This window comes from Canis lupus, chromosome 30 (assembly GCF_011100685.1).
Source record: "Canis lupus familiaris isolate Mischka breed German Shepherd chromosome 30, alternate assembly UU_Cfam_GSD_1.0, whole genome shotgun sequence".
In the NCBI taxonomy this organism is placed as follows: domain Eukaryota; kingdom Metazoa; phylum Chordata; class Mammalia; order Carnivora; family Canidae; genus Canis; species Canis lupus.
Genome location: NC_049251.1, coordinates 28,898,714 through 28,926,371, shown reverse-complemented (window position 1 = coordinate 28,926,371; position 27,658 = coordinate 28,898,714). Strand labels below are relative to the sequence as shown.

Genomic DNA, 27,658 nt, shown 5'->3' with positions numbered 1-27,658 from the left:
TCCCAGGCCACCTGAGTCCTGGGATCACCTATCGCATCTGTAGACAAGTGGCTGTAGGTTCTGAGGATGGGTGCTCTGCCTCTGCAGGCCTATCCTAAAAGTCTACAATTACTTGTGACTGAGGTAGAAAGGAACATTCGGGTTCAGGGGTCAGTTGGTGATTTTTGTTTCAGTCAGAACTTGATTGGTGAGATGCGTAGGTGGCTTAGTGGTTGAGTGTCTGCCTTGGGCTCAGGTCATGATCCTGGGGTTCTGGGATTGGGTCCCACATCAGGCTCCTCACAGGGAGCCTGCTTCTCCCTCTGCCAATGTCTCTGCCTGTGTCTCTCATGAATAAATAATCTTAAAAAAAAAAGAACTTGATTGTAGAAACTTGGATTGATTGTAGAAACTTGAATTGAGTGCTCGCTTCAGCAGCACATATACTAAAATTGGAACGATACAGAGAAGATTAGCATGGCCCCTGCGCAAGGATGACACGAAACTTGAATTGATTGCTCTCTCATGGCCAAGTTCCCAACACATTCTGGTGATGTTCAAGGATGGATCAAACTCGGTCCTGCTTGGCTGTCAAAGTGATCTGAATCCTGACCTCCTTTCTCATTGTCTCTCCCCAGGCTGCTGAGTCTGTTTTTTACCAATTTCCCATCAACTCTAGATGAGCCAAGCAAGGTCAGGAGTAAGGCTCTGGAGCCAGTTCTTTTGGGTTTAGATTCCAGCTTTGCCCCTTCCTAGCTGTGTGATTGGGGAAAATTACTCACCCTCTCTGAGCTCCAGGAGCCTCATCTGTAAATGGGGCAATCAGGATACCTCTCTTATCAGATCACTAAGAGGACCAAGTGAGTTAATACATTCTAAAATGGTGCCTAGAATATAACAAGAAATAAATGGTAGCTCTCATTTTTAAAAACGAGTAAAAAGTCTTCGTAAAATAGAGCAAGATATAACTACAAAATAATGAGTGATCAGTTGTTGTTGTTTTTAAATAAACTGGAGAACCTTCCAAGGATGCTGTCAATTCTGAAAATAGTCCTGAAATTCTTTCCTGGGAATTGCCTTCTGTGCCAGATTGCAAACCATATGAGACAATCAGACACATTATGGTCTCATTCTATGAAACTTCAGTTAACTATAATCCTCTGCCAAATGGAATTGTGTGCATGTGTATATGTGTGACCCTTTAAATAGGCAGATCAAAAGAAAACAAGATGGTATCAGGAATCTAGTTTATATTTTAGGGGTAAGGCCCCAGTTTCTCACACCCATAGCTCAGTTTACAGCCCTCTCCAATGACAGATGAAAAGATATGTTCTGACAAATTTGCCACATCTATCTATCAGTTCATTCATTCATTCAAAAATATTTATTGACAGTTACATGCAAATTACCATAATAGATGCTATGGAAGACTTGATAAGAGGAGCACTTGAAGACATTTCAAGATCTGTTAATCTTCAAAGCCATATTTGATCAAAGCACATATATAGAATCTTATTCATTACTAAGGCAGGTAAAGCTGATTCATGTTCCCAACAAGAACACCCAAATAAGGAAGGAATTTCTGATGAACTTTGTTACTAAAACATTTTTTAGAATCAGGTCACCCTTTCCTCCAAACTCTATGAATGGTTAATCCGTGTTGAGCTGCTACATTTCCACCAGCTGTGGCTCCAAGGTGCCACCTTTAAGGCTGTTTATGCCATTCTCTTCAAGACCCCCACGCTTGGCTCCTCCTCTGTAATGGGAATTGGTAAAAATACCTGTCCCCAAGGGCTTCCTAGGGATTTGGTAAATATGAAATAAGAGAGCTCACATAAAACCACTTTGTTTTTTGTTTTGTTTTTTTATAAAACCACTTTGTAAATCATAATGCTACCTTGTAAGAGTCAATTATTATTATTATTATTATTATTATTATTATTATTATTCAAGAGAGGAATCGTTCAACAGATATTTATTAATATGTGTTTGCTCATTATTCTGTCCTTTACCAAAGTATGTAAACAGTCTCATAGGTCCAGATTTCCAGCAAGAAGTGCCAGAACCAAAGAGAATGTGGAGTGAATTTTTGGATACTCAGAGTTCTATTAAGTAGTAGATTGGGGGCTTGATATAAGTTTTTTTAACAAAGTGCTTCTCAAACTTTAATATGTACATGACTCACATGGGGGTCACGGTAACATGCAGATTCTGATTCAGTAGTGCTAGCATGGGGTCTGAAATTCTGCTTTACTAACCACTCCCCAGGTGAAGTCAATGCCACTGGTGCAAATATATCACTTTGAGGAATGATCTTCTTGGGGGTGCAATGTTCAGTGGTGAGGAAAGGAGAGGAAGTGCAGCCCAGGGCCCTGGGAGGGAGATTTCCAGGAAGATCGTGGTGGGAGCTGTGATTGGAATTCTTTGCCCCTACTTCCTTCCCATCCTCATCTGAAAGAGGCTGTTATCTTCCTGGACTGTGTCTTTGCTCTGCATTTTAGTTTTTTTTTTTTTTTAGATTTATTTATTCATTTGACAGAGAGAGAGAGAGCAAGCACAAGCAGGGAGAGCGGCAGGCAGAGGGAATTGGGAGAAGCAGAGTCCCTGCTGAGCCAGGAGCCTGATGTGGGACTTGTTCCCAGGATTCTGGGGATCATGACTGGAGCCGAAGGCAGATGCTTAAAAGACAGAACCACCCAGGCACCCCTTTGCTCTGCATTTTGGAGGAAGAAAAGCACATTGTGAGAGCTTAGGGGAAGGAGGAGGAAGGAAGGAGATTGCACCATCATGTATGGTAACCGTCCTATCTAGGTGACAAGCTGCATTTCCTCATGGCTGGACAGTGATCTAGAGAGAGCAGAATGAGCCAGTTCCTGCCTTCAGCATCCAGTGGGCAGCACAGCTGAATCCGGTGCAGACCAGAACTCTTTTCTTTGTCAGTACTGGAGGTGGCTGAAGAATGTTGACTTCAAGTGTTTTGCAAAAGGGAACGGCTGAGGAATAAGCAATTGAGGTGCTCCCACCCTTTCTTTTTGCATCCTTCTGACACATTTTATCACCTTCTCGTCCCAGTTTCCAACTCTGGGTGCCCTCATGCTGACCTCTAGCACCCCCAAAGACCTCCGCTGCAGGGCCCATCTTTCTCTGCTTTCTCCTAGGTGCCTCAGTGCTCCCCACTTCCAACTTATCCCTTCTCCTTTTGCATCAAAATTTCCTTTCTCTTCTGCAGCATAGCTGAATTATGCCAATTGGTAGGAAAGTAATCGGATTCAACTAATTTAGGCCTGCATGACGCTAATCTAAGTAGCTGTTAGTTATTTATGTTGTTACAGCTGTGACACAGGTGGGTTCCTCCCTACTGCTGTCTCATCAGAGCCCGAGCCACAGGAAAGCCTGGTGCTTTGTAGAGGTCTCTTTTGTTACAGATGGTGATACCTCAGGAGTCTGGGTATGGCAGGAGCTGTGGGGATAAAATGCAGGTAGACCTGGTTGCGGGGGTGTCTGTGCAGGGAGCAAGGTTTCCTCTGCCTCCATAGCAGGCACCAAGTAAAAGCAGGAGGCTGTGATGTAAGGGGACATTTGTTATAGTGGTTTCACACTGAGTCTTCTGGTGCAGACTTAGGGGCTTTCCTCTGTGTGTGATTCCACTCTACCGCCTTCTGTGCAATTTCATTTTTATTTAGCCACGGTCATGGGCATTACTTTGCTAAAAATTTAAGAAAGAAAAAGTGAAAAGAGAAAGAGCTCTGCTACCAGAAAAAGTTTGGAAATCCTTGCCATCCTAGAAAGACATGGAATAGGGGCGCCTGGGTGCCTCAGTGGTTGAGTATCTGCCATTGGCTCAGGTTGTGATCCCGGGGTCCTGGGATAGGGAGCCTGCTTCTCCCTCTGCCTGTGTCTATGCCTTTCTCTCTGTGTCTCTCATGAATAAATAAAATCTTAAGAGAAAGAAAAGAAAAAGAGAGAAGGAAAGAAAGAAAGAAGAAAGAAAGAAAGAAAGAAAGAAAGGAAGGAAGGAAGGAAGGAAGGAAGGAAGGAAGGAAGGAAGAAAGAAAGAAAGAAAGAAAGAAAGAAAGAAAGAAAGAAGAAGGAAAGAAAGAAGAAAGACACAGAACAGGTGCTGAGAGACCTGGGATCTCAGGCTGCCCAGCTGTGAATTGCTCTGTGACCTTGGGCAAGCCCTGAGTGTTTCCTCAACTGTCAGAGGGGTCCTTCCTCTCCCCTGTGGTTTTACCCTACAGTTCCGTGACAAGCAGCTGTTGGCAGCTGTGGGAGCAGGACTGTCCCTCCCACTCCCCTGGCTGTGCCCTGGACAGACTTGGCTCTCACACCTGGCCTGTGGACCATTCTCACTCTCAATCCCAGCCTGGTCAGATAATTCCTCAGCTGGAAAGGAAGGGGAACTTTGACCAAATAACTTTGCATCTTCCTCTCCACTGGGATCATGAGAAAGTTCCTTGCAAAACAGAGAGGGACTGGGCGGGTGGCCAGCGGAGTATACATGTGGTGCTTCTGAGCTGAGTTTAGTCTGTGTCAAAGAGGCACCTACTGTGTACCCTGTGTGAGCTTAGGTGTCCTAGAGGTAAAGTGAAGTTCCACAGAACGGTGCTGCCTTCAGAGAGCGTGAGAAAGAAAACACGCAGAATGTTTAGTTCAGAGAAGACATTGGCAAACGTACCTTCTTCAAATCCTTGGTGATTCATATATGAATGAGGAACTTCATTTGTTCATCTTTGTGTCTCCAGTGGCTGCACTCAAGACTCATTTATACAACTCACAGGCCCTGAGCCCTGATAAATGCCAAAAGCACAATAGTGAACAAGACAGCACTGTCCCTGCCTTATAGGAGTTTTTAGCTCTGCAGGATGGGAGGAAGGCATGGCTGTGGGATTCAGGCAAGTAGACAATCAGAATAGCTCAGGGCAGTAAGAATTGTGATGAATGCTGAGTTGTATACACAGGGCATCTGTCGCCCTGGTCCTGACAATCTCAGCCCTCCTACCTGTGCTTTCTGGCAATTTCCCAGGGTCTGGCCCTGGGAGTGGGCCCACCCAAAAGAGACCCAGAGACCCAGGTAAAGAGCTCTGATTATCTGGGGACCCTTTTCTGTGTGTAAATGAAGCTCACCAGCCAGACCCAGTGTCTGGCAGGGGATCCTGCAGAGTCCTTGACCTGCAGGAAATGGTATAGTGGCAGGAGATCCAAGGGAGATAGTCTGTCCCCTGGCTGTCCTGAGCCTTGATCTGTCGAGATGTGGCTCAGCTTCTCATTCAGCTCTGAAGGGAAAGCTGGAACCTGCCAGCTCTCAAGATAAGGCAAGAATGTGCCTGTCCGGCCAGTCTGGGGCCCATGTGGGGCCCATGTGGGAGCCGGTGACTGCTCTCTTGGCCTGTTTGTCTAAGGGTAGAAGTGATTTTCTGAGATATTGAGGAGAAGGAAAGAGCAGCCTGCAACCTTGGGTGAAAACATCTCCTCTGAATCAGGATATTCATTGTCTCATTTATTTATCTTTCACATTTAGAAACCATTCACTGAGCAGGGAGGATATGCCAGGCTCTGTGCTAAGTGTCCTTGTATTTCTCTAATTAAAATTCCCTAACATTCCTGCAAGTTTAAGTGTATTATTTCCATTTTACAGGCATGGAAACTGAAGCCCAGAGAGCTAGAACTAAGATCATACTTACAAGTGTTTATCATATGGCACATTCTGTTCTGAGCCCTTAGATCTGTCAATACATTTAAATCCTATCACAGCCTATGAGGTGGTTGTCATCCTCATCTTACTGATGAAGAAACAGAGGCAAAGAAAAGTTAAGAAACTCACTCAAGTTACCAGAGCCAGCTAGTAATGGAACTGGACTGGGTTATCCTAGGGTCCTTCCCAGATCAGAGCTCCCTATGCCCTCAGAGTGCGGCTGGTTAATTTCTACCCTTCTGTGACTCTTACATGGGTCATGTGTGCAAGGACAGGGACACACTGAGGCAGCTAGTGAGGAAGGCCCTGTGAGTGGGTTTCTAGAGCAAAGAGGCCATGGGCTGGGTCTATTCTAGATTGCAATTTGGGTAGACAGAGGAAAAAATAAATCACATTGGATGTGACACATACCCTTCCTGCATTCTGACAATTAGGCTCAAAGGCAACATGCCAGGCAGTGGCAAATCCTGTAATGACTTAGAGCAGCAGAGTTAGAGGAATTGGGGAGTGGCAGCCCCAAGAATGCCTGGTAGCTTCTAATTGGGGGTGGTGATGAGAGAGGAGGTGGCAAAGCTGCAACTCTGAGCCACTTGCCCAACAGAGTTTCTGGCTTCTGGGAGCAGGGGAGGGATGGGAGGAGGCTTTGGACAGGAATCTGAATCCAAGAAGACTTGGACCTGTTCCCTTCCACCCACCCCACCTCCAGGCTTGTGGGAGACTGGGTGTGGATCTGAAGTCAAATCCCTCTGAGGGTGGGGATGAAGGGATGGGCCACCTGTGAGCTGGGGAGGGGGATGGGGTGTCATCATTTTAATTCTATGGGAAATGCCTTCTGCTCTGAGATCAATCACCTTTTGGGATCAAGTGAGTATTTGGGTGGTTCTGTCTTGGATCTTTTATGGTTTGGAGGCTTCTTCAGCCGTCTGTGAAATAGGCCGAGTTCTGTCTTTGCAGGTGTGCTCCGCAGCTGTCTTTCTCTGTGCTACGGTGATGGGAACACAGAACCACTTATAGTTAGTTCTTCCTATTTATGTGTGTTGAGGATTGGAGACAACATAGAATAAGAAGCACATAGAATTGGAAAATAAAAGTAGAAGATCAAAAGCCACGTGCCCTCCAAAGAGTATGATTTATCAAATAGGTGGCAAGGCCTGGAATCTGCATTTTAAAGATCTTATGTATGTATTTTTAGAGAGAGAGAGAGCGAACAGGGGGAGGAGCAGAGACAGAAGGAGAGAGAGGGAATCCCAGGCAGGCTCCATGCTGAGCACAGAGACCCACATGGGGCTCAATTCTCATAACCTAGGAGATCATGACCTGACCCAGAACCAAGAGTTGGGCACTCAACTGACTATGCCATCCAGGCACTCCATTTTTAAAAAGATATTGTTAACTTATTCTGAGACAGAGAGAACATGAGTGGGCATCTATTTTAATGAAGTTCCCCCAGATGATTCCAAAATACCCCAAAGTTTGAGAACCACTGGCATGAAGGAAGGAGGAAGAAAATATACCCAGGATCTAGGCCATCATAGTTGCTACTGACCACCAAGATAACAAAAAAGAAATAAGATAGATTATGTCATTTTCATTTTCTGAAATGAGGAAGAGTATCAGTTTTTCAGGGTAGACAGACTTCTTCGTGGTGCTGATTTCTGAAAGAAAACCATCATGTGTATCCTGTTACAAAGGACACTAAACAATATAATGGATAATCCAGGGGCAAGAGAGATGTTTTTCATCCCTCAAGGGTCTGTTGAGCTGATCACCCCATGCAGCTGCAGCCCCTTCAGGGGTCACCAGGCCCCCTCTGCAGCAGGACTTGCGCACCCTCAGATGCCATCCCTTCCTGCTATCAACCAGGAGGAGGGACATCACCAGGAGGAAAAGTGAGGTTACTTTGAGGAAGGGAGCAGGTGTGGAGGATGAGAAATGGCGGTGGTTCTCCTGGGCCTATGCAGTAAGTTTGAAGGTATATAACCTGATTTGAGTGCCTAGGTGACCAACCAAGTCAAGAGTTTCACCCCAAGCCACAAGTTACCTCCCTCACTGTGCTTCAAGCACAGCATCTGGGTGATTGAAGCGACAAGAAGGAGTAGAGAGAGATAAAGGGGAAAAACTGGTTAACACCATCTGCTACTAAGAGGACCCGAAGCTCCTTTGTAGACAATACAATCAGGTGGGTAAAATATTTGCACATATGTGACAAATAGATAATATTACAAATATATAAAGAGCTGTCATAAATACTAACAAAAAGGCAAACACCCCGATAGAAAAATTAGCAAAGCAGATATGAGTATGCAGTTCAAATCACCCATAAACATAGGAAAAGTTGTTCATTCTCACTAATAATCTATGACAAGTCAATTACCTCTTTTTTACAAGTTAATTAATTTAATTCAAGTTAAAACAATAATGAGATATCATCTTTTGAATATCAAAATAGTAAAGCTGAAAAAAGTAATGAGCCAGTATTTGGCAAGATGCATATAGAGTAGGGAATATAGGGGCTGACAATATTTATGGCAGTTAGGAGTATTAATAGGACAGTCTCTCTGGAGGATAATTTGTCAGCATAAAAAACCTTAAGAAATATATATACCCTTTGGCTAAGGATTCCATTTTCTGGACTTTATCTTAAGGAAAGAGAATAAAAAATAAATAAATAAATAAATAAATAAATAAATAAATAAATAAATGGAAAGAGAATCATAGGGCGTGTATACAAAGATATATAAATAAATATATATAGTTATTTCTAACAGCGTTATTAATTATATTAAAAATTGGGGGTGGGGCAGCCCCAGTGGCTCAGCGGTTTAGCGCCGCCTTTGGGCCAGGGCGTGATCCTGGAGACCCAGGATCGAGTGCCATATCAGGCTCCCTGCATAGAGCCTGCTTCTCCCTCTGCCTGTGTCTTCACCTCTCTCTCTCTCTCTCTCTCTGTGTCTCCCATGAATAAATAAATAAAATCTTTAAAAAAAAATTGGAGGTGATGTCAAAGTAAAATGTCAAAATGTCAAAATTAAGAATTTTCTTTTAAAACCATGGTTTAGGGCAGCCCTGGTGGCCCAGGGGTTTGGCGCTGCCTTTGGCCCAGGGCCTGATCCTGGAGACCCAGGATCGAGTCCCACATTGGGCTCCCTGCATGGAGTCTGCTTCTCCCTCTGCCTGTGTCTCTGCCTCTCTCTCTCTCTGTGTCTGTTGTGAATAAATAAATAAAATCTTTAAAAATAAAATAAAATAAAACCATGGTTTATTTGTACGATGGGATATTATGTAGCCATTTAAAATCAGGCAGTAAAAGAATGTCTAATTATTTAGGAAAATGTGAAGTGGATATATTGTTAAGTGGAGCAAAAAAACAATTTCCAAAACAGTACTTATAAAAAAAAAAAACAAAAAAAAAAAACAAAAAAAAAAACAAAACAGTACTTATGGTGTCATTCCAGTTACATTTATTTTTTTATTTTTTATTTTTTATTATTTTTTATTGGGTAGTTACATTTTTAAAAAAATTAAGAAACAAATAGAAAAGACTATATTATGCGCTGAAAAAAATCCAAGAGAGCAGACCAAATGATAACAATGCTTATCTCAGAAAGTGTGATTAAGGACAATTTTTAGCCTCCTCCTTGTGCTTTTCTGTGTTTCCTTTTTCTCTTAGATAATGAACATGCTGCTTTTGTAATTAAAAAAAAACTACAAGGAACCTATTCCTTTTTAAGTGAATCTGCCAGTAAGAGCTCCTGCTGCATTGAGGCTGGCTGTGGGTGATCCTTTTCACCATTCTTTCTGCTGCCTCAGTTTAAATCTTCTTTTCTCCAATCTCTGCATCCTTGCCAGATCTGTTGTTTCCTGAGTGGTTAATTTTAACCATTCTGACCTGTGTGAGGTGGCATATCATTGTGGTTTTGGTTTATATTTCCCTGATGCCAAGTGATGTTGAACTTTTTTTCATGTGTCTGTTAACCATGTGGATGCGGAGAAAAGGGAACCCTCTTACACTGTTGGTAGGAATGCAAGCTGGTGCAGCCACTCTGGAAAACAGTATGGAGCGTCCTCAAAAAGTTAAAGATAGAACTACCCTATGACCCAGTAATTGCACTACTAGGTATTTATCCAAAGGATACAAACACAGTGATTTGAAGGGGCATATGCACCCCAATGTTTATAGCAGCAATGTCCACAATAGCCAAAATAAGGAAGGAGCCTAGATGTCTGTTGACAGATGAACAGAAAAAGAAGATGGGGTATATTTCTACCAGGGAATATTACTCAGCCATCAAAAATAGTGATTTGCAATTATGTGGATGGAACTAGAGGGTATTTCACTTATGCTAAGTGAAATGAGTCAATCAGAGAAAGACAAATACCATATGATTTTACTCCTTTGTGGAATTTAAGAAACAAAACAGATGAGCAAAGGGGAAGGGAAGGAAAAATAAAATCAGATAAAAACAGAGGAGAGGCAAACCTAAGAATCTTAACTATAGGAACAAACCTGGTTGCTAGAGGGGAGGTGGATGGAAGATGGGCTAAATGAGTGATGGGCATTAAAGAGGGCATTTGATATTATTAGCACTGGGTGTTATATACAACTGATAAATCACCAAGTTCTACCCCAAAAGCTAATAACACCGTTTATATTAACTAAATAGAATTTAAGTAAAAAAAGTTTTTAAAAGAGAAGAAATTTTGCTGTCTGCAAGCACTGGCTGCCTCCCTGCTGTGTGCTCAGTGCTGAGTGGGGTCTGTGAGAGTTCTTACTCTCCAGGCTCTTTGGGGCTGGTTAGTGGTAAAGGGCTAAGGTAAATGCCCAGGTCATTTGTTATAGAAATAACCTTTGGCCTTTGGTGTGTTCAGCATTTTGCTGGATATAAAGATGGTCTACGGGTATCTTGCTGAGAGTGCCTGAGATCTGCTTTCCTGCCAGAAGCCCCTAATCCCCCTCCTTGTTTGGAAATGTAGTTGGTTAACATGTGACTGATAAGTCTAAGTAGCCTCACCCTATAGCTGGGCCTTGTGCAGTGGAAAACCCAGAAGTCACCCTCTGTATCTCAAACTGATAGATAGTGACATACTGGCCTGCATCAGACAATCCTAAGGGGTTGAGCTGGGATGTGAATAAGACATCTGGTCCAACCCTTAATTTTTCAGATGAAGAAACTGAGGCCCCAAGAGAGAAGAGAAGTTGGTAGTTGGTGACAGAGCCAGGATTCCTAACCTTGTGATCTCCCCACATTCACAGCTGAGTGTTTGAGAGATGTCATCTGGGACACCGTCAAGTAATGGCAAGGAAGCAAACTTTGAGATGAAAAATTCACAAAAATTCTGATAAACAGAGGATGGCAAACAACTGAGTGTATCAATGAAGAAGTTGCAACAAGAATTCCTAGGATATTAAGATCTAGGGATACAGAAGAAAATCAAGAAGAAATAATTGGTCATGACTTGTTCATATACTCACATTTACATACAGAGACATACATAGTCTGTTCTCTGCAGAGCCACCTATTTGATGTGAATTTTAGGAAAGTGGAGAGACCATTTTATCTCCAAAGAATTTCTCAACTTGCCCGGTATGGGCCTCAATTTGCCACCTTGAAGCCCCTCTTGGCCAAGGATGCTATTAAAATGTGAATATGTTGCTTTGGCGTGAGGTCAGGTGAATCCTTTGGAATCCTTTGTCACTTTACGTGAGTTCTAGAAAGGATCCCAGAGCAATGGGGGCCACAAGGAGGTAAAAGTTGACAGGAAATAGCCTGTGCTGGAGGGGAGGGGGTCGGGCAAGTTGGGAGGGAGGGATTATAGAAGATAAACTGCTCATCTCACCATTTCCTGAGGATGGCCCTGTACCCCCAGAGGAATAGCAGAACCTCAACCATCATGGACTGTTCTGTTTTCCTTTGCAGTTCTGTCTTACTCTGCACCGATGAGCTCATGTTTAAGATCTCATCTGGTTTTTTTAAAAAATATTTTTATTTACTCATGAGACACACACACACACACACACACACACACACACACACAGAAGGAGAGAGAGAGGCAGAGACATAGGCAGAGAGAAAAGCTGGCTCCATGCAGGGAGCCTGATGCGGGACTCGATTCCGGGACTCTGGGATCACGCCCTGGCCGAAGGCAGGCGCTCAACCACTGAGCCACCCAGGCTGAGGTTTCTAGGCTCGAGCTAGCTAGTTCTGTTGAAGTTCTTCCACTGATCAAATGTACATCTGATTGCTAGGAACTAGATAGTGAGAAGAGGGGCCCACCCCAACAGAACATTACTGTGGGCTAACCACTTGCTCCCCCCATCCCACTGCCCCCACAAAAAGGAGAGGAAGGGGCAAGTGTAGCTTTCTGATGTATTTTCTTGAGAAAGTGGCCACTTGTCAGCAAGGAAGTGAGGTAGAGAGGTGGTAATGGGGGCCTCTGCTGAATAAAGTATTCGTATATAACTCTCTGCTTCTCTTTATTGAGCTGTTTCCCTTTTGCCTGTCTGAATCCAGCTTTTTCTTCCAGGCCTGGTTCAAATTCCACCAGCTCCATGAGGCTTCCACTGACCTCCCCCCCTGCCCCCGTCAGCTTGTACTTGTCTTTCTCTGCTAACTTGCTGCAGCATTGTCTGTTTGCCCATTCACCTGACCCTGAGCCAAATATCTCTTACATGCCCATGTACTCTTTCTTTTCCCATTAGTGTGTGTCTCCTCTCCCCATTTGATGGTGAGCCCTTCAAGTTGTGGGGTGCGTCATGCTCACAGCACTTAGGACACAGATCAATAAACGAGGAATGGAGGAATGAATTAGTGAATGGATGGATTGGTGAACAGGCACGTAGGTGGATGGTGGAGGGAGTGGGTGGGTAGGGAGAGAGGCAGGTTGAGTGGGTGGAAGGCGCCATGCCCAACACTATATTATGTAACCTGTATCATGTCGATGTCTAGGATCCAGACTCTAGACTTAAGGATACACCAGAGGACACTGAGCTGTATTTTCAGCAAAAACCATTCTCTATAGAGCCAAGTCCAGCTTAAATCAGGCCTAACTTATTCAGGTCTTGGACGTGTGGGCTCATGTTCACTTGACAGCAGCATCAAAATGTGCTTATGCTTAAAAATAGAATCCAAAAGTAATCATACCTCAGCCCAACTTAGCTATGCTCAACAATTCCTTCCTTTCTATGCTTTAGGAGTTTTTTCTGACGAAAGAAGAAAAAAAGGTCAGAGGAAGGAAGTTATTTTGCAGGGGCAGAGAATCAAGTGAGCTAACCTGTGAGTGCAACTGCCATAGGCCAGCAGGAGCAGACACCTGTGACTCTGTGGATGGGGCCATTCATAGGTCAGGGTTCAGCTCCCTGGAGACTGGTAGTCCCTGATTCTTGTCCTCCATGTATTCCTTACTGTTGACTCTGAGCTTGGCTTACTGGGGGTGACTTCTTAAAAGGCTAGATAATAATTTTTTTAAGATTTTATTTGAGAGGGAGAGGGGAGAGCACAAGCACAAGCTAGGGGAACAGTAGATGGAGGAGGAGAAGCAGACTCACCCACTGAGCAGGGAGCCTGATGTGGGGCTCAATCCCAGGATCTGGAGATCATGACCTGAGTCAAAGGCAGATGCTTAGCCGACTCAACCACCCAGGCGCCCCATTAATTTGGAGAAGCATAGGTGTTCTCTCTCTGTCTCTCTCTCTCTTTCCATTTACAGTTTGAAACTATTTTGGGTATCAGCAAAGAGCATGTTGCCACATTGTACAGTGTACTTCTCAAATTGTCTTTCCTGGAGCTCTTGGAGTACCATGAAGCCTATTAGCCATCAGGGGGTGGGCTCTGAGTGGGTGGGTTCCCAGGGCCCCTCCGCTAAAAGAAGCACTGCTTTTTATCTTTTGTCAATATTGGGCTTCTGTGCAAGATTTATGGGAGAGAGGGTTCCACACCTCAAATTTAAAAACCGACATCAGAAGACTATGAAGTCATTGGCAACATGGTCAGGGAGGAGAAACGGGTTCATTGGACAGCAGGTCTGGCTCAGTAGCTGGGAGAAAAGGCCATATGAACGGCTGTGGGCACTCTTGTGTTACAGGTCTGGTGCTGATGTTTCTGTCTGCTTCTGAGTCTCTACTCACCTCAGGCTGGCGTGGATGCTGCTCCTGTGTGCCTCGCACTCCTTGCTTGCCCACCTAGCTCCTGATGTGCTGCCTTCCTGGCTTTTGGTAAATTCTTGCTCCTTACCCTTATCTCTGTGGCCTGGAATTCTGACCTGCTTTCTGCTCTGACTTCTGGTAACTTTCTATTTCTTCACCCTATTTTGACTTCCTGGCTATCTGATTTCTTGCCTTGTCCTTGAGAAACTGTGTCCTAGGTGTCCTCTGCCTTCCTGGATCCTGGCATCAAACGGGGACCTGCTTGTCATCTACTGTGGTCCTCCCCAGCACTATCTGGTTTTAAGCTGAGCTCTGGGGATACGGTTCATTGGCAGCTGAATCGAGTTCAATAATATGCTGGGACTGGAAAATGGGGACCAGGATCCGGATGTGGCGACCTACTAGATGGAAAGAAAAAATAATTTACATCCACGGTGAAGTTATACTTCACGTAGTACTTTCATACATGTGTCTCATTTCATTCTCATTACAATCTAGTGAGATTGCGATGTTTTTATGTCTCTCTTACACACAAGGGATATGATTTACTGAAGGTAGAACTGGAAGTAGAACCTGGGTCTTTTGACTCTTAAGTCCTGGACTGGGGTGTAGGAGATAAGAACAGGCTCAGTGCTAAGGCAATGAAGAGAAGGATCTTGTTCATGGGAATTAGGAATGGCCTGACTAGGGCTTGGATGTATTGGTCATGGGAGGGAGATAAGAGGCAGGGTCAGCCACAGAGGCTCCATAGTCAAAGGTGGGCTGGCAGAGGGGTGAGGAGGGGGCTCCATGGCACCATCCCCAGATAGGCTGTTGCCATGGAATCAGGAGTGAGTCCTGTGGGATCAGGCTGGTCTGGTTCCTACAGACTATAGATTTGAAATGTTCCTGGCCCATGTCTTTTAATTTTTATTTTTTAAGATTCTATTTCTTTATTTTGAGAGAGGGAGAAAGAGAGAGAGTGTGTGCACTGGGGGAAGGGCAGTGGGAGAGAGAGAATCTCAAGCAGATTTCACAAGCAGACTGTATGCTGAGCACAGTGCCTGACTCAGGGCTCAGTCTAACGACACTGAGATCATGACCTGAGCCAAACTCAAGAGTTGGAAGCTTAACCAAAGTCCCCATGGCCCATGCATTTGAGACATGTTAGCTGAAGGTCCCATTCCTCGACCTGGTGGGCTGCATTTGAGATGGCCTTGATTGGAAGCATCTAAGTATTTTCCCTGCCCTGTGGCCATGAAAACTTGCAGGGTAATTCCAGAGGACTCGTGGCTCATTGTTCTGCAGTGTAGAAAGAGGAACGACAGTGACCGTGTGGGGCAAACAGGAGGAGGAACCTGGTCTCCACATCCCTGTGCCTTGGAACACTTCCCATTTGCTATCACTTGGTTCACATGGCATCTCATCCCTGGGTTTGCTTGATCTTTACCTTTATTAACGGGTGGCTTTGGGTTGGGTTACTAAAGTCACGGACACTTTAAAGTTGATTGAGAAAGGAAATGAGTTAGGTCTGCTCTATTCCTAAGCCTTACAGAACACCTTTAGCAGCCCACCCCTGGTGGTTGTCAGAGCAAGTCTGGTTGGCTGCTGCTTACCATGGAAGATAGGATTTGGTCGCCTCCATGCAGGCCATGATGGGTGCATTTTCTTTTGAAAATTAGCACCAGCAACAAAATCAAGTAAAAATAAGTCTGCCTTTTATTTTCACTGTCCATATGCAATTCTAAATAATATTAATGATAAAATACTCCTCTCTTCTAGGGTGGGCTTCCTCTCCCCACTGTTTGGTACACTACTGAATCTAGAATCAGTAGATGTGGTTTTGTGTCCTAGCCCTGACCTCAGGGCCGGCTAAGCTGGCCCAACTACCAAGTCACCTCCTTAGGCCTCTGTTTTCTTTTCTGTGAAATGGAACTATGAAGGATACCTGCAAATATTAAAAAAGAGAATAAATAGACAATTAGCTTATAAAGAGAAAAGCTGGATATCAGTGTTGTAGTATCCCAGTGCTATACAAAATCTAAATGGTGTGAGATCTGGTTTATGTTCGGGTTATTCTTTTTTGGCAGTGAAAAACCACCTCCTTTCTTGGAGGTGACTGAGCCAGGCTCTTCCATAGAGTTGAGGAGCTGGTGTTGGAGACATAACACCGTTTTTGGCACCAAGAAACCTTTCTAGGTTTACACCTTTTTATTTGATTCCTGGGCAGACAATAGGACACCCTCATGGGGTGCCACCTTGGGCACTACTGAGTTTCTGAATGAGGCCCTATCTGCCTCACTCTGTGCAGGCTGCTCTCCATCTTCCTGGGGTTTGGGAGTGAGTGAGGAGCTGAGCCTTGTGCCTGAGAAGAGGGGTGTGCTCTTGACTTCATCTCAGGAGAGTGTGCTGGCGGAAGTAGGGAGGCTTACTTGTGTCTAGGGATTGCCCATCTGTCACTAAACCATGCTACGTGACTTTTGCAAGACACCCTCAGGAGCAGAGTTCCACCCCGCCCCTCCATGCCTCCTTCCCTTCTATAGCACTAGATGGGAAAACCCTTTCTCAGGCATCATTTATGATTTCCCCTGTCATGTGGCCAGGCCAGGTGTTCTCACCCCTGTTTGACAGGGAAGGAGATTGAAGCCCAAGGATTTGAACAGGCTGCTCCAGGTCAAGGTGGGGCTCTGCCTAGAACCCACATGGAGAATGAAGGGAAAGCCCTTATGTCTGTTCAGTTTGTCACCAGCTTTTTGAAGCTTTCTGACAGAAGCTTTCTGAGGTGAGACCTCAGGTGGCAGGTGGAGAAACACAAACCAGAAAGGCAGGGCCTTGTGCCAGCCCATGAGGCTCTGATGGCAGGACCAAGAATTGGGCCTCCTGACCGCCAGCCAGTCCTTTGTAGTAGACCATGGGTTGGGTATTGACTGTTTGCAATGTGGGGAGGTAGGGAGGGAGGATTGGAATATGCATGCTTTGCACATGTGCGTCAGTGTTTCAGCATTCCCATAATTTAGATTTAGTATTGGCAATGACTTTCATTAGAGATTGGGTGGGTCCTCTCTGTTCCCTCTCTGGATGGCACTCTGGGTGGCTCTTTCCTAACCTAGAGGGGCCCTCACTGCCTACCCTTTGTCCCCACAGCCTAGCTGGGCAGCTTCTGCACTGTGTGACCTGAACCCCTGGCTTTGGAGCATCCTAATGGGCAGATGAGAGCACATCACCATCACTGCTTTTACCTGCCCATCTATGGATCAACAGTGCATAATAGAGAGTCATCTCAGCTCTGATATTTTTTCTACTTCAGCTCTGATTTTTGCATTCACTGTGGGCACAGTGACCAGAGCATGCCTGAATGTAAACTTCCCCTCTTGTTACGCCCAAAGCCTAGGGTAATCTTCAGTCTTAATTTGACACACTTCAATGGCAGTTCAGTATATGAATGCTGAAAAGGACAAGGAATAAAGTGAGTAACAGAAGTATAGTTTCTTCATCTGTAAAATGGAGAGAATCAGAGGACAGTTGTAAGTTGGTATTTCTCAGCCCTGGCTGTACATCAGTCACCTGGGAAGTTTTTGAATATTTCAGTTCCCAGACTGCAGCCCACCCAGACTCAGGAGGTTGGAATCTCTGGGGATGAGACCCAGGCAGCCAGGTTTTAAATTGCCTGGGTGATTATGATGCACAGCCAGTTGAGAACCACTGCTCCAAGGGCTAAGTTGGCTAAGTGCTTACAACAATGTTATTCCTATATCTGGCTGAGCACTAGAATCATCAGGAGGACTTTTAAAATGACACTGATTCCCCGGCCATATATTGTACACCATTTAAATCAGTGACTTCTGTGGTGCCTCTTGCTTGGCCTTCATATGAGCAATAAACTAGTAACAGAATAGCTATCATTCATTAGAGCTGACCATGGCCCAGCACAGTAGATATTCCAGTCATCACGATTCCCTAGTAGGGAGTCATGATTCCCATTCTATGGATGAGAAAACTGATGCTCAGAGTAGGCAGCCACTTGCCCCAGGTGACAGTGTGAGTTCCCTGAGTCCTGGCCTGCTTTTCCTGGAAGGCTGCTTTTGCTCCTAAAGTCTCATGGCCTGGGCCCTGCCCTCATGGAACATCTTCTCCCCTTTTCTCAGTAATGGCCCAACAAGAGGGGCAAACCCATAAGTAGCTTACACTCTCCTTGGGCTCCCATTAGGCTCCTTGGGGCAGGTTGGGCAGGGATCCTTCCTCTAGGAAGAGAGGGGAGAGGAGTGGTGTGGCTTGGTATTTGGCTCCATTATTCACCCACTCTCAAAATACCTCTTTTTGGTAGGAGGAAGTCACCTGCATATTAGGACTGACTCTTAGTGACTTCGCATTGCTAAAGGTGCTCTCACAGGAGAAAACTCAACCAGGAAAAAGCAAGCACTCATTTACTTTTTTGAGACTTTGAGGAATTTTTAAGTCATGTGATAAAAAAATGTCTCCGTTTCCCTCATAAGACAAGGTGGGGAGAGGGGTAGTGTATCTCAAGGTGACTTAAAATATTTCTCTCTGCTTTATAAAAACCCTGCACCTTCACATCTGTGTTCTATAAGCTTAAACAAAAAGCTTAAAATCCTTAAGCTTTGGTTTCCCTATCAGTCAGCTAGAAAGAGTGTGAGCCCTGTGTGCCCCTAGGCCTCCTGATGCCAGGCCCCTAAGATGTCAGAGAAAAGAAAAAACTGGCCATCCTGACATTAAGACTCACAATTGCCTGGGACTGGAAGCTATGTCAGGTGTTTGCTGACACTCACTAAGGGACCCAATGTCTCTGAGGCCCAAAGTAGTTCCAAGGGACCAGCTATGTTAGAGATCTCACTGAATGTATTCACTCTGGCTTTGGGAGGCCTGGCTTCACTCCACCTGTGTCAGCCCCTGGTGTGTAGACAGCCAGGAGCCTATATTCAGGGCATAAATAGCTGAAACTTTAGAGTAGGTAGGCAATGTAGTATAAGTTTGGTTCCACAAAACCATCTCTGTCCATCCTAACCCAGTCCCCAGGACCTTATCATTTCCCAGCGCTCCCTCTGTACCTGTTGGCAGCACTGAGTGAATGGAGGATGAGAGCATGGAGAGATACAGAAATATGTGTCGGGTGACATCTCTAAGGTGGTTGCCATAGAATGCTATTTAAGTATTGGCATATCTATCCATTGCTTCCTCTACTTGACTTTTTTTTTTCCACTTAGGTTTATTTTGAAGGCTGTCTCACTGAGGATTATTCTAGGAATGGAGTGGTTCAGATGTGATGCTATTTTCTGAGGTTGAGGCAAATATCTGGAGAATTTCATTGTGTGTAACTCTTACCCCAGAGCCACTAAGAGAGTACATCCTGTGTGTGGGGTGTGCTGCTCCCTTATTAAGCTGGACCTGAAAATTTTCGGTGATCTGTCTTAAGCAGTGGGTATTGTGGGTGAGAAAACGTGGGGCAGTTGTGGAAAATGATGGAAGAAGAGTGGGAGGACCCCAAAAAGGGGCAGTCTCCAGAGACCTAGAGCTGCTCACCCACCCTGCCCACCTAAACTGAGATCGTGAACAGAAGGCTACTGCCCTTCCCTGTAGATTGGGCTATCCTTGGAGCACTCAGAGCAGCTGGCTCAGGGACACCTGTCACTGGCATGGACGCCATTTCATGGTGGTTGTATTGGTCCCCAGTGAAGCATTTCCAGACCCAGACCTGAAGGGCACTAAGCAGAGTCTTGACTTCTATAACTACTTAGTGGCTTTGTGGACAGGGCTCGGCACCTGGCTTGGCCATTAACTCTGTGATGACTTCACACTTGTCACTTGACCTCCTCTATGCCTCAGTTTTCTAACACTTTACAACTCTGTGGTCCCATCAGCCCTCTCACCATGACGAACTCCCACTTAGGGTTATTAACAGTGTTAGGCTACCTCTACCCACCCTGCCTCTGCCAGTATCCCACCAACCCAGCCAGCATATCCTCTGGCCTTGTCTTTACATTAAATGCATCACCCTCATATTTGCTCTGTTACCCAACTGAGGACCTGCTTTGCTCAGGTCATTAAGATTTTATTTGTTGGGAGGAGGTTAGGAGCAAAGGTACCAACATAAGAATATAGAGATATTATAATTATAAATGGATGAATTCATGCTTGTATCCAGATAAGGCACACCCAAACAAGTAACTGTTAGTATTTTGACCATGCCAATCTGATCTTTGTGTTTTTCCTTTTTAGTCTTTACATTATATAGTATAAGCCTTTGGACATTGTGATTTTATCTAGTGGATACTGAACTTGGGTTCTAATCTAACAGATTTAGGAATGATGAGGCTGTATTATCCTGATCAAATCAATAACCTTTCAGGGCCTCAGTGGTCACATCTGTACACTGGGAATGACAATACTAACATTCGTTCCTAGTAAAGGAAAGGGTTCATATGAACAAAAGGGAAGCTCAGTACCTGCCCCATCTCAGCCACTGGTTAATGGGCAGGTGAGGATGCTGGCTGGTGGCATGACTTGTCCTACCCGCAGAATGACTCTAAATTAGTGTGGCCTGGGGGCTGATAACTGGGTCACTTCCTCCATGGACACAGTAACACCCCGACTGTGCCGGTCTGTGTCCCCACAGCGGCCAGTTTGCCATTGTGAAGAAGTGCCGAGAGAAGAGCACGGGGCTGGAGTACGCGGCCAAGTTCATCAAAAAGCGTCAGAGTCGGGCCAGCCGGCGGGGCGTGTGCCGGGAGGAGATCGAGCGGGAGGTGAGCATCCTGCGGCAGGTGCTTCACCCGAACGTCATCACACTGCACGATGTCTTCGAGAACCGCACCGACGTGGTGCTCATCCTTGAACTGTGAGTGGGTGCCCGGGACCCATGGTGGGCATGAGGACAGGTAGGGTGGTGGGTGCTCCAGCCACGGGCCCCAGAGGGCAGCAGCAAGCAGTCCTAAGTTCTGTCCAGAGGAGGTGAAGTCAGCGGTGGGTGGTTTCCCGTGGTTATCCCCACCCCCTCTTTCTGAACCTGGGTCAAAGTTCAGTGGGTTTGCTGAGCAACAGGGACAAAGGACTAGGTCTACGTCTGGCTTTTATTGGACCCTGGGAATAAAAGGGAAGCAGTGCTGGCTCTGGGATCATTTCCTGGCTGGAGAGCACCTGGGAGGATGGTGGGGGGCGGGGTGTAAGAAGGTGGTAGGAGAGAAGGAAAGCCTGTCCAGGAACGGTCTTCTCTATGAGGAGGAGAGGGACAAACATCTTCCAGGCTCTGCAAAGCCCTTCTCCAGCCCTTTCGTGGGAACCCCCAACCCCAACCTCCCCACATTTATGCTGTTTGATGCCTTCATTATCGTAATAATAGCCATTATTTAGAAAGCCCTACTGTAAGCCAATCATTTGTCAGATGCTTCGTGTTTGCTATCTTGTTCAGTCCTCCCAAAGACTATCGAGGGAAGTGTCCTACTAGCATGGAGGGGCTACTCTGTGTTCACTGTACTGAGCACTTCTATTACCTTACTTAATCTTCCTAACATTCTCACAGAGACTCTTATTCTGCTCATTTTGCAGACAAGAACACTGAGAGGCCAGGTCACTTATAGACCCTATAGCCAGGAAGAGGTGGGGCCAGAACTTGAATCTATAGCAATGAGCATGAGCTGGGAGGGCCTTATGCTGGCTTAGCTGGGGAAGATGTCACAGTCTGGTGATACCAAGGCTCCGGGGACTGGCAACCTGGTGTCCCTCCTGGAGGTGTCTCCATGGAATGCGGAGATGGGGCTCTGGCAGGCAACAGAGTTTGAGTTGGACTGTGGCACAAGTCACAATGGCTGTGTTCAGTCAAGCAGCAAGACTGGTGTTGGGGTGTGGTGCCTGGGTGGCTCAGTCAGTTAAGCATCTGCCTTTGGCTCAGGTCATGATCTTGGGGTCCTGGGACGGAGTCCTGCATGGGGCCTCCCTGCTCAGAGGGGAGTCTGCTTCTCCTTCCCCCCTCCTCATGCTCTCTCTCACCTCCCCCTCTCTCAAATAAATGAACAAAATCTTAAAAATATAAAAAAAAGAGACTGGTGTTGGGAATGTTCTGAGCCTCATAGACATGTATGCATCTGCCAGTTAACAGAGGACTGGTGGAATTTGCTTTGGTAATCCCTGACTTTGTGACCTCGGGCAAGTCCCCTCCCTCCTTTGAGCTTCAGCTCTCATCTATAAATGTGGCAGCTATCCTTAACCTGCCTACAGGTTGGGTGGACCACCTGACTTTTGAAAGAATTCTAATTTGAGAGCTAAGCCCTTGTATTACCAGGATATAGATTTATGTAGCAGATGGCCATTTGCATACTCTTGCATTTGATGCTTAAATTATCCATCTCACTGTTTAAATTCATAGGGTTGCCTGTGCTATTCCTTTCTTACTCCAGCATCCTTCATGTCTCTCCCATGAACCTCCCAGCCAGTTGGACTAGTTGGCGTATGCTGCTGCCTGACTCAGCAAGCCTGGGGGCGTCCCACAGGTGTGTTCAGGCACGTGGACAGCCCAAGGTGTGGCATGCGGCAGGGCTCAGGGAACCATGCACTCTGGTTCCCAGCAGAGTGACAAGCCCACCTCCACTGGGAAGGCGAGGCCACTGCTTTAAAAAACTTCCCAGCAACTGAAAAGAAATTACATTCATAATCCTACCACCCAAACATAGCTATTTATGTTTTTCTGTGGTTCCTCTCAGTCTTTATCTATTTGTATACAATCATTGTACTTGTACAATTTCTTGCTCTATTTTTTCCCTCAGCATAATATCACCAAAAATTTTTTTTCTTTTAACTGAGGATGTCATGTTTCATTGAATTGCGTACTCATATATCCCTATTGTTGGGCATTTGGGTTTTTTTCCCAGCTTTTAAACCATTACAAATTTATTGCCATAAAACAAATTTCTTCCCATAATATCCCACTTTCTTTTGAATTGATCCTTTCAGATCAATTCCCAGGAAGGGGATGACTAGGCTGACATTTGTAGGTATCTTCTTGACAGCCTCACTTTCATGGGACGGTGTTAATCAACCAGTATGACCTATAACATAGGAACATTCCTATTTGCCTGTAGTGTTGTCAGCCCTGGGTCATTTTTTTTTTTTTTTTAAGATTTGATTTATTTATTCATGAGAGACACAAAGAGAGGGGCAGAGACATAGACAGAGGGAAAAGCGGGCTCCCTGTGGGGAACCTGATGCAGGACTTAATCCCAGGACCCCAGGATCACAACCTGAGCTGAAGGCAGATGCTCAACCACTGAGCCACCCAGGCGTCCCTCTGGGTCATTTGTTTTAAAGTAAGATTCAGTATTTATTGACCTTTATAGTCATAAAATGATTCTTTGTTGTCATTTTTATTTTGATAAAATTAAAGAATTTTGTTCTTTAATTGCTGGGGAAATTGTCTGCTTCTCCCTGTTTGTAAACCCTAGGGGTCAGGATCTGGGATGGTCTTGAGATGTTCCTGTTCCTCCCAGCAAGGCCCATGGTCAGCAACAGTTACGTGACCTCTTCTAGTGAGCTGTCACCATCCATGCCACCAGTGTGACTTGCATGAGCTGCCATGCTTGTTCGGTTCTATCTATTCATAGTTTCTTTGTTTCCTTTTCTTTAAAGCTGTCTCATTGTTCTCAAGGTGCTTGTCTATGCAATACTAGCAACTGCTAAGGCTGTACTGAAGCCATATGTGCCAGGAGGGTCCTCCCCAAGAGGGAGGACTCCTGAGAGAGAAGGGCTTTTCATGGGTTTCTGTGTTTGAACTTGGTGATCCCTATTGGGCTGATCAGCAGCCTTTGGGCCCCCAGTCTTCATGGTGCCCTAATAGGTTAATGGGTCTGCCCAATGCTTAAGCATGAGTATTGGTGCCTGCCTATTCAGTTGAAATTGCAGGTTTTGTGGATGGGTTCACCCCAATCCCACTGCCCCTCTCAGCAACTGTTGTCTGGTGCAGGGCATGCTCTTGCTTAAGCCCCCTTTAGCTATTGTTACTCCATCCATGACCTTAGTGGCAGCTGCCTCTGGTCAGGGCTGTTGAAGGCAAGGATGGAAAGGATTTGGTTTTTCCATATAAGTTGACTTCTGTATAGCATAAAGAATATTTTCAAAGTCTCAGTACATCAACTCATGTCATATGTGGAGCTTGCTCTGAAAAATGTTAAGTTAGCCTCAGAAGGGTTGGACAGGCCTCCCATCCAGGCTCCTGATGGCCCTGGGGCCTCCTGGACTCCAGGATAATGGGAAGCAATCCCCAGGCAATTGCATATACCACAGAATGGCCTGGCAGGATGCCCCAAGGGATCAGCAGGGCTTCCTAGCACCCCAGATTGAGTGCAGCTCCCTGGGCCCGAGCAGCTCCAGCAGGATCCTTCCCAAATCACTGCCTACGCAGATCGTTTCAGTATGGGTGCACAGTGAGTCTGAAAAGCGTTTCCAGCAGGCAGAGCAACCGGGGAGGAGGAAGATCAGCTTAGCAGGAAGGGGACTGGTCCTGGGGATGCTGAGAGGAGAGCAGAAGAGGCTCCAACTCTTAGAATTTGCTTTTGACCTTTAAGCTGAAGAGGTTTGGGATATGAGAGGAGAGAAATTTGGGAGGAAACAGGGTGCTCCAGGGAAGAGGCTTTGGGGCTGAGAAATCCTGGGGAAAAACTATGGGGGAGAAAAATGAACAAAACCTTGAGGAGAGCTATGTGGGTGTCCCCAGCCTGGATGTCCAGACTTGGACATTTACCCCTGTGGGCCTCCCCCCTTTCCAGGGCTCTGGGGGAGATTCTGAGGACCACTGTAGCTATTATTCCCTTCTTTATCCAGAGGAGACCATGTCTTACCCACTCTCCTGCCCAGATCACGCCTTCAAACAGAGTGGCTGATTATTGCCTCCCAAAGTCCTCACCCAGCCTGGGCCTTCATGTCAGTGTCTTTGAGTGACAGGACACATCCAGATGTATTAGAATCTCATGAGATTCTTTAATACTTATGTAGCCTTCTATTTAAGGTAGGAAGGGTAGGATGTGCCTGAGGCCACAACCTAACAGGACCCAGCAGGAAGTACAGGAAACAAGGGCCAGGCAGGGTTCTGTGTTGCAGAGGGGGCGGGGTGGGGAGGTGGGGGTGGGGATTTAAACATTTGCACCAGCCTCCAGACAGGTCCCTTGCAGATGCCAAGGCGTCATTTCTCTATGATACAGACTATTCTATATTATGCTGATATTTTTAATGCTTTTCTCCCTTTGTTCCTTTATCCGCCTACCTTCTATTGAATGCCTTTGTTACACAAGGTGCTGTGGAAGCAAAGATAACCTAGCTAGGGAGAGAGAAGGACAGGTAACAATAGTGTGGTGTGATGAGGGCTTGAATGTGGCTGAACAGGGATGTCAGAGGACTGCGCAATGCTCGGGGTGGCTTTGAGCTTTTCCTTTTCACACCAACTTGGCCTTTATAATGTGGACACAGCGGGGAGAAATACACATGGTGGATGGGGGCTGAGAAGATCTGGCTCCAAATCCTGGTTCTATGACTTACTGTGTGACCTTGGGCAAGTCACTTGCTCTCTAGGGGGCCTCAGTTTCTCATCTGGAAAATCAGGACAGAAGTTCCATCCACCCACTGGGGTAGATAGGAGTCTTGAGTGAGAGAATGCTTGGGGAAGCACAGTGCACAGGTGACAAATGTAGAATAAACTTGGAATCGAATGCCCTTCTAGCACTGTCACGCCTAACAATGATATGGTGTGTGACATTTACTTCCAGGACTTTATCAAGGGTCTCCTAGCACTTGTCCAAATCTACAGCAAGAACCGCCCCCCCACCTTCCCAGGGGGCAATAGGCTCGGTTTTCTCCTCATTCCTATTTTTTTTAAACTCTTTTTTAAAAAAAGATGTGTTTAGTTATTTGAGAGAAAGAAAGAGCACGCATGAGCAGGGGGAGGGACAGAGGGAGAGAGAGAAGCAGGCTCCCTGCTGAGTTCAGAGCCCAATGCAGGGTTCAATCCTACCACCCCAAGATCCTGACCTGAGGAGAAATCAAGTTGGACACTTAACCAACTGAGCCACTGAGGTTCCCCATCCTCATTCCTGTTTTGCAAGAAGAAAAGCCAGGTCCTGGAACTCTCACGTGCAGCGCCCCAAGGGGAAGTTTGGGTCTGTGTCAGGGAAGGATTGGGACCACCACCGTCTGGCCCTTTGATCAAGGCCCACAGAGCAAACTCAGGGTTACTCCTTCAGCAGCTGAGAGGGGGCTCTAGTTTCTAGCACCTGCTCAGGGGGAAGATGACTTCACCCATGAGACACATGGAAAAGTAGTGCCCCAGCCTCATCTCAAACACCAAGGCAGCCACTGCAGGCTGCACCCAGCTGACTGAGTAGGGGACAGCGAGGCGCTAACGGATGGCATGTTCACAGGCGCCACCTCACTTCGCTCTCTCTTCACCCATTTGCCACGTCCCCCACCTTCTCTAAATAGTTACTCAGCGTCTATTATGTGGTAGACACTAGACATAAAGATGAGGACCTGATTCATGGCTCCTGCCCTTGAGAAACTCACACCCCAGCGGGAACAGAGGCTTCTGACATGCATCTGTCTGCCACAGGTAGACATTTTTAACCTATTTGGCAGATGACTGATGACTGAGGTGGAGAGTGTTGCGCTAGTCAGTGACAGAACCAGCATGCTGGCAGGTGTGCACCTCAGCCCTGAGGCCGGCCACCGCACAGGGACTTACTGCCACAGACACACCTTGTGCTCCTCCTCATCCCTGTGCCTTTGCTGGCGCTGTTTTCCTTGCTGCCTCCATCCAGACCCTCCCCAAGCCTCACTGCATTCCCAGCACCTTCTCCCACTGTGTCAGCCCACACTAACCACATGTGACAAACAATAACATCATGGCGGGAGCCCCTGCTGGTGGAGTGCTGGCCTGTGCTGGGTCACTGGGCTGAGTGCCTTCCTTATTGCACCGACTCATTTGCTCTTCGGAACGAGGTGAGCACGTAGACATTCTCATGACCCCCAGTCCCTGACAGAGTTAGTGCAGCTCATCTCCAGTCTACACATTCACCTGAGAAGACAATGTTGGACTGTGACCAGGGCCTGGACATGTCCTTCACTGCACACCCCCCTACTCGGAGATCTTGCATGGCCACTTCCCCTCCTGTGGGCCTTGGTTTCCTCATCTGTTATGGAAGAACTGCCAGGTGATGATGGTCATTATGAGGGAGGGCGGCTGAGGGAGATTGTGGAGTCTCCCCCTGCCCCCATGGAAATTTACTGGTAATTTCTTATTATGATGGAATATATACAGAAGTAGAAAGAATAACATAAGGAACCCTCATATGCCCATCACCCAGCTTCAAATGATTACCATTTTGCCAGTCTTGTTTTATGTAAAATTCCTATGCCCACACCTGCCCCCACTCCAACTGTTTGTTTGCTGGAATATTTTAGAGCAAATCTCAGATATCCTGTCACTTTACACATAAATACTGTAGTGTGCATCTCTAACTGATGACAGTTTTTAAAAACATGCCCATTGTGTATGTATTACACCTGGCGGAAATATCCAGCCAAGGCCTCGGGACCACCGAGGGTGTGTCCACTCCAGTCCATATGTTTTTCTGATAGACCCAGAGATACCTTCTTATGGTTGTTTTATTTGAATTAGCTTCCAAATGAGGTCTACATACTGCATCTGGTTCTTTGGCCTCTTCTATCTCATTTCCTATAGCAGTTCTCCTTCCCCTTCTTCTTTGGTGCCATTGATTTGTTGGAAAAACTAGGTCATTTGTTCCATTGATTGTCTCACAGCCTGGATTTGGCTTATTCCTTCCTCATGCTTGTTAGTTAACTTGTTCCTC

At 46.0% G+C, this 27,658-nt stretch overlaps 1 protein-coding gene and 1 non-coding gene across 2 annotated transcripts in view; both read left to right on the top strand.

Moving 5' to 3' along the window:
• Positions 1-27,658, top strand: part of DAPK2 (death associated protein kinase 2) — a 124,222-nt gene that overhangs the window by 50,187 nt on the left and 46,377 nt on the right. The window contains 1 exon segment of the mRNA XM_038580648.1: positions 20,428-20,649. Within this exon segment, the coding sequence (XP_038436576.1) occupies positions 20,428-20,649 (222 nt within the window).
• LOC119866964 lies at positions 402-506 on the top strand. The gene has a single exon (XR_005381916.1). It is a non-coding gene; the product is annotated as a U6 spliceosomal RNA (small nuclear RNA).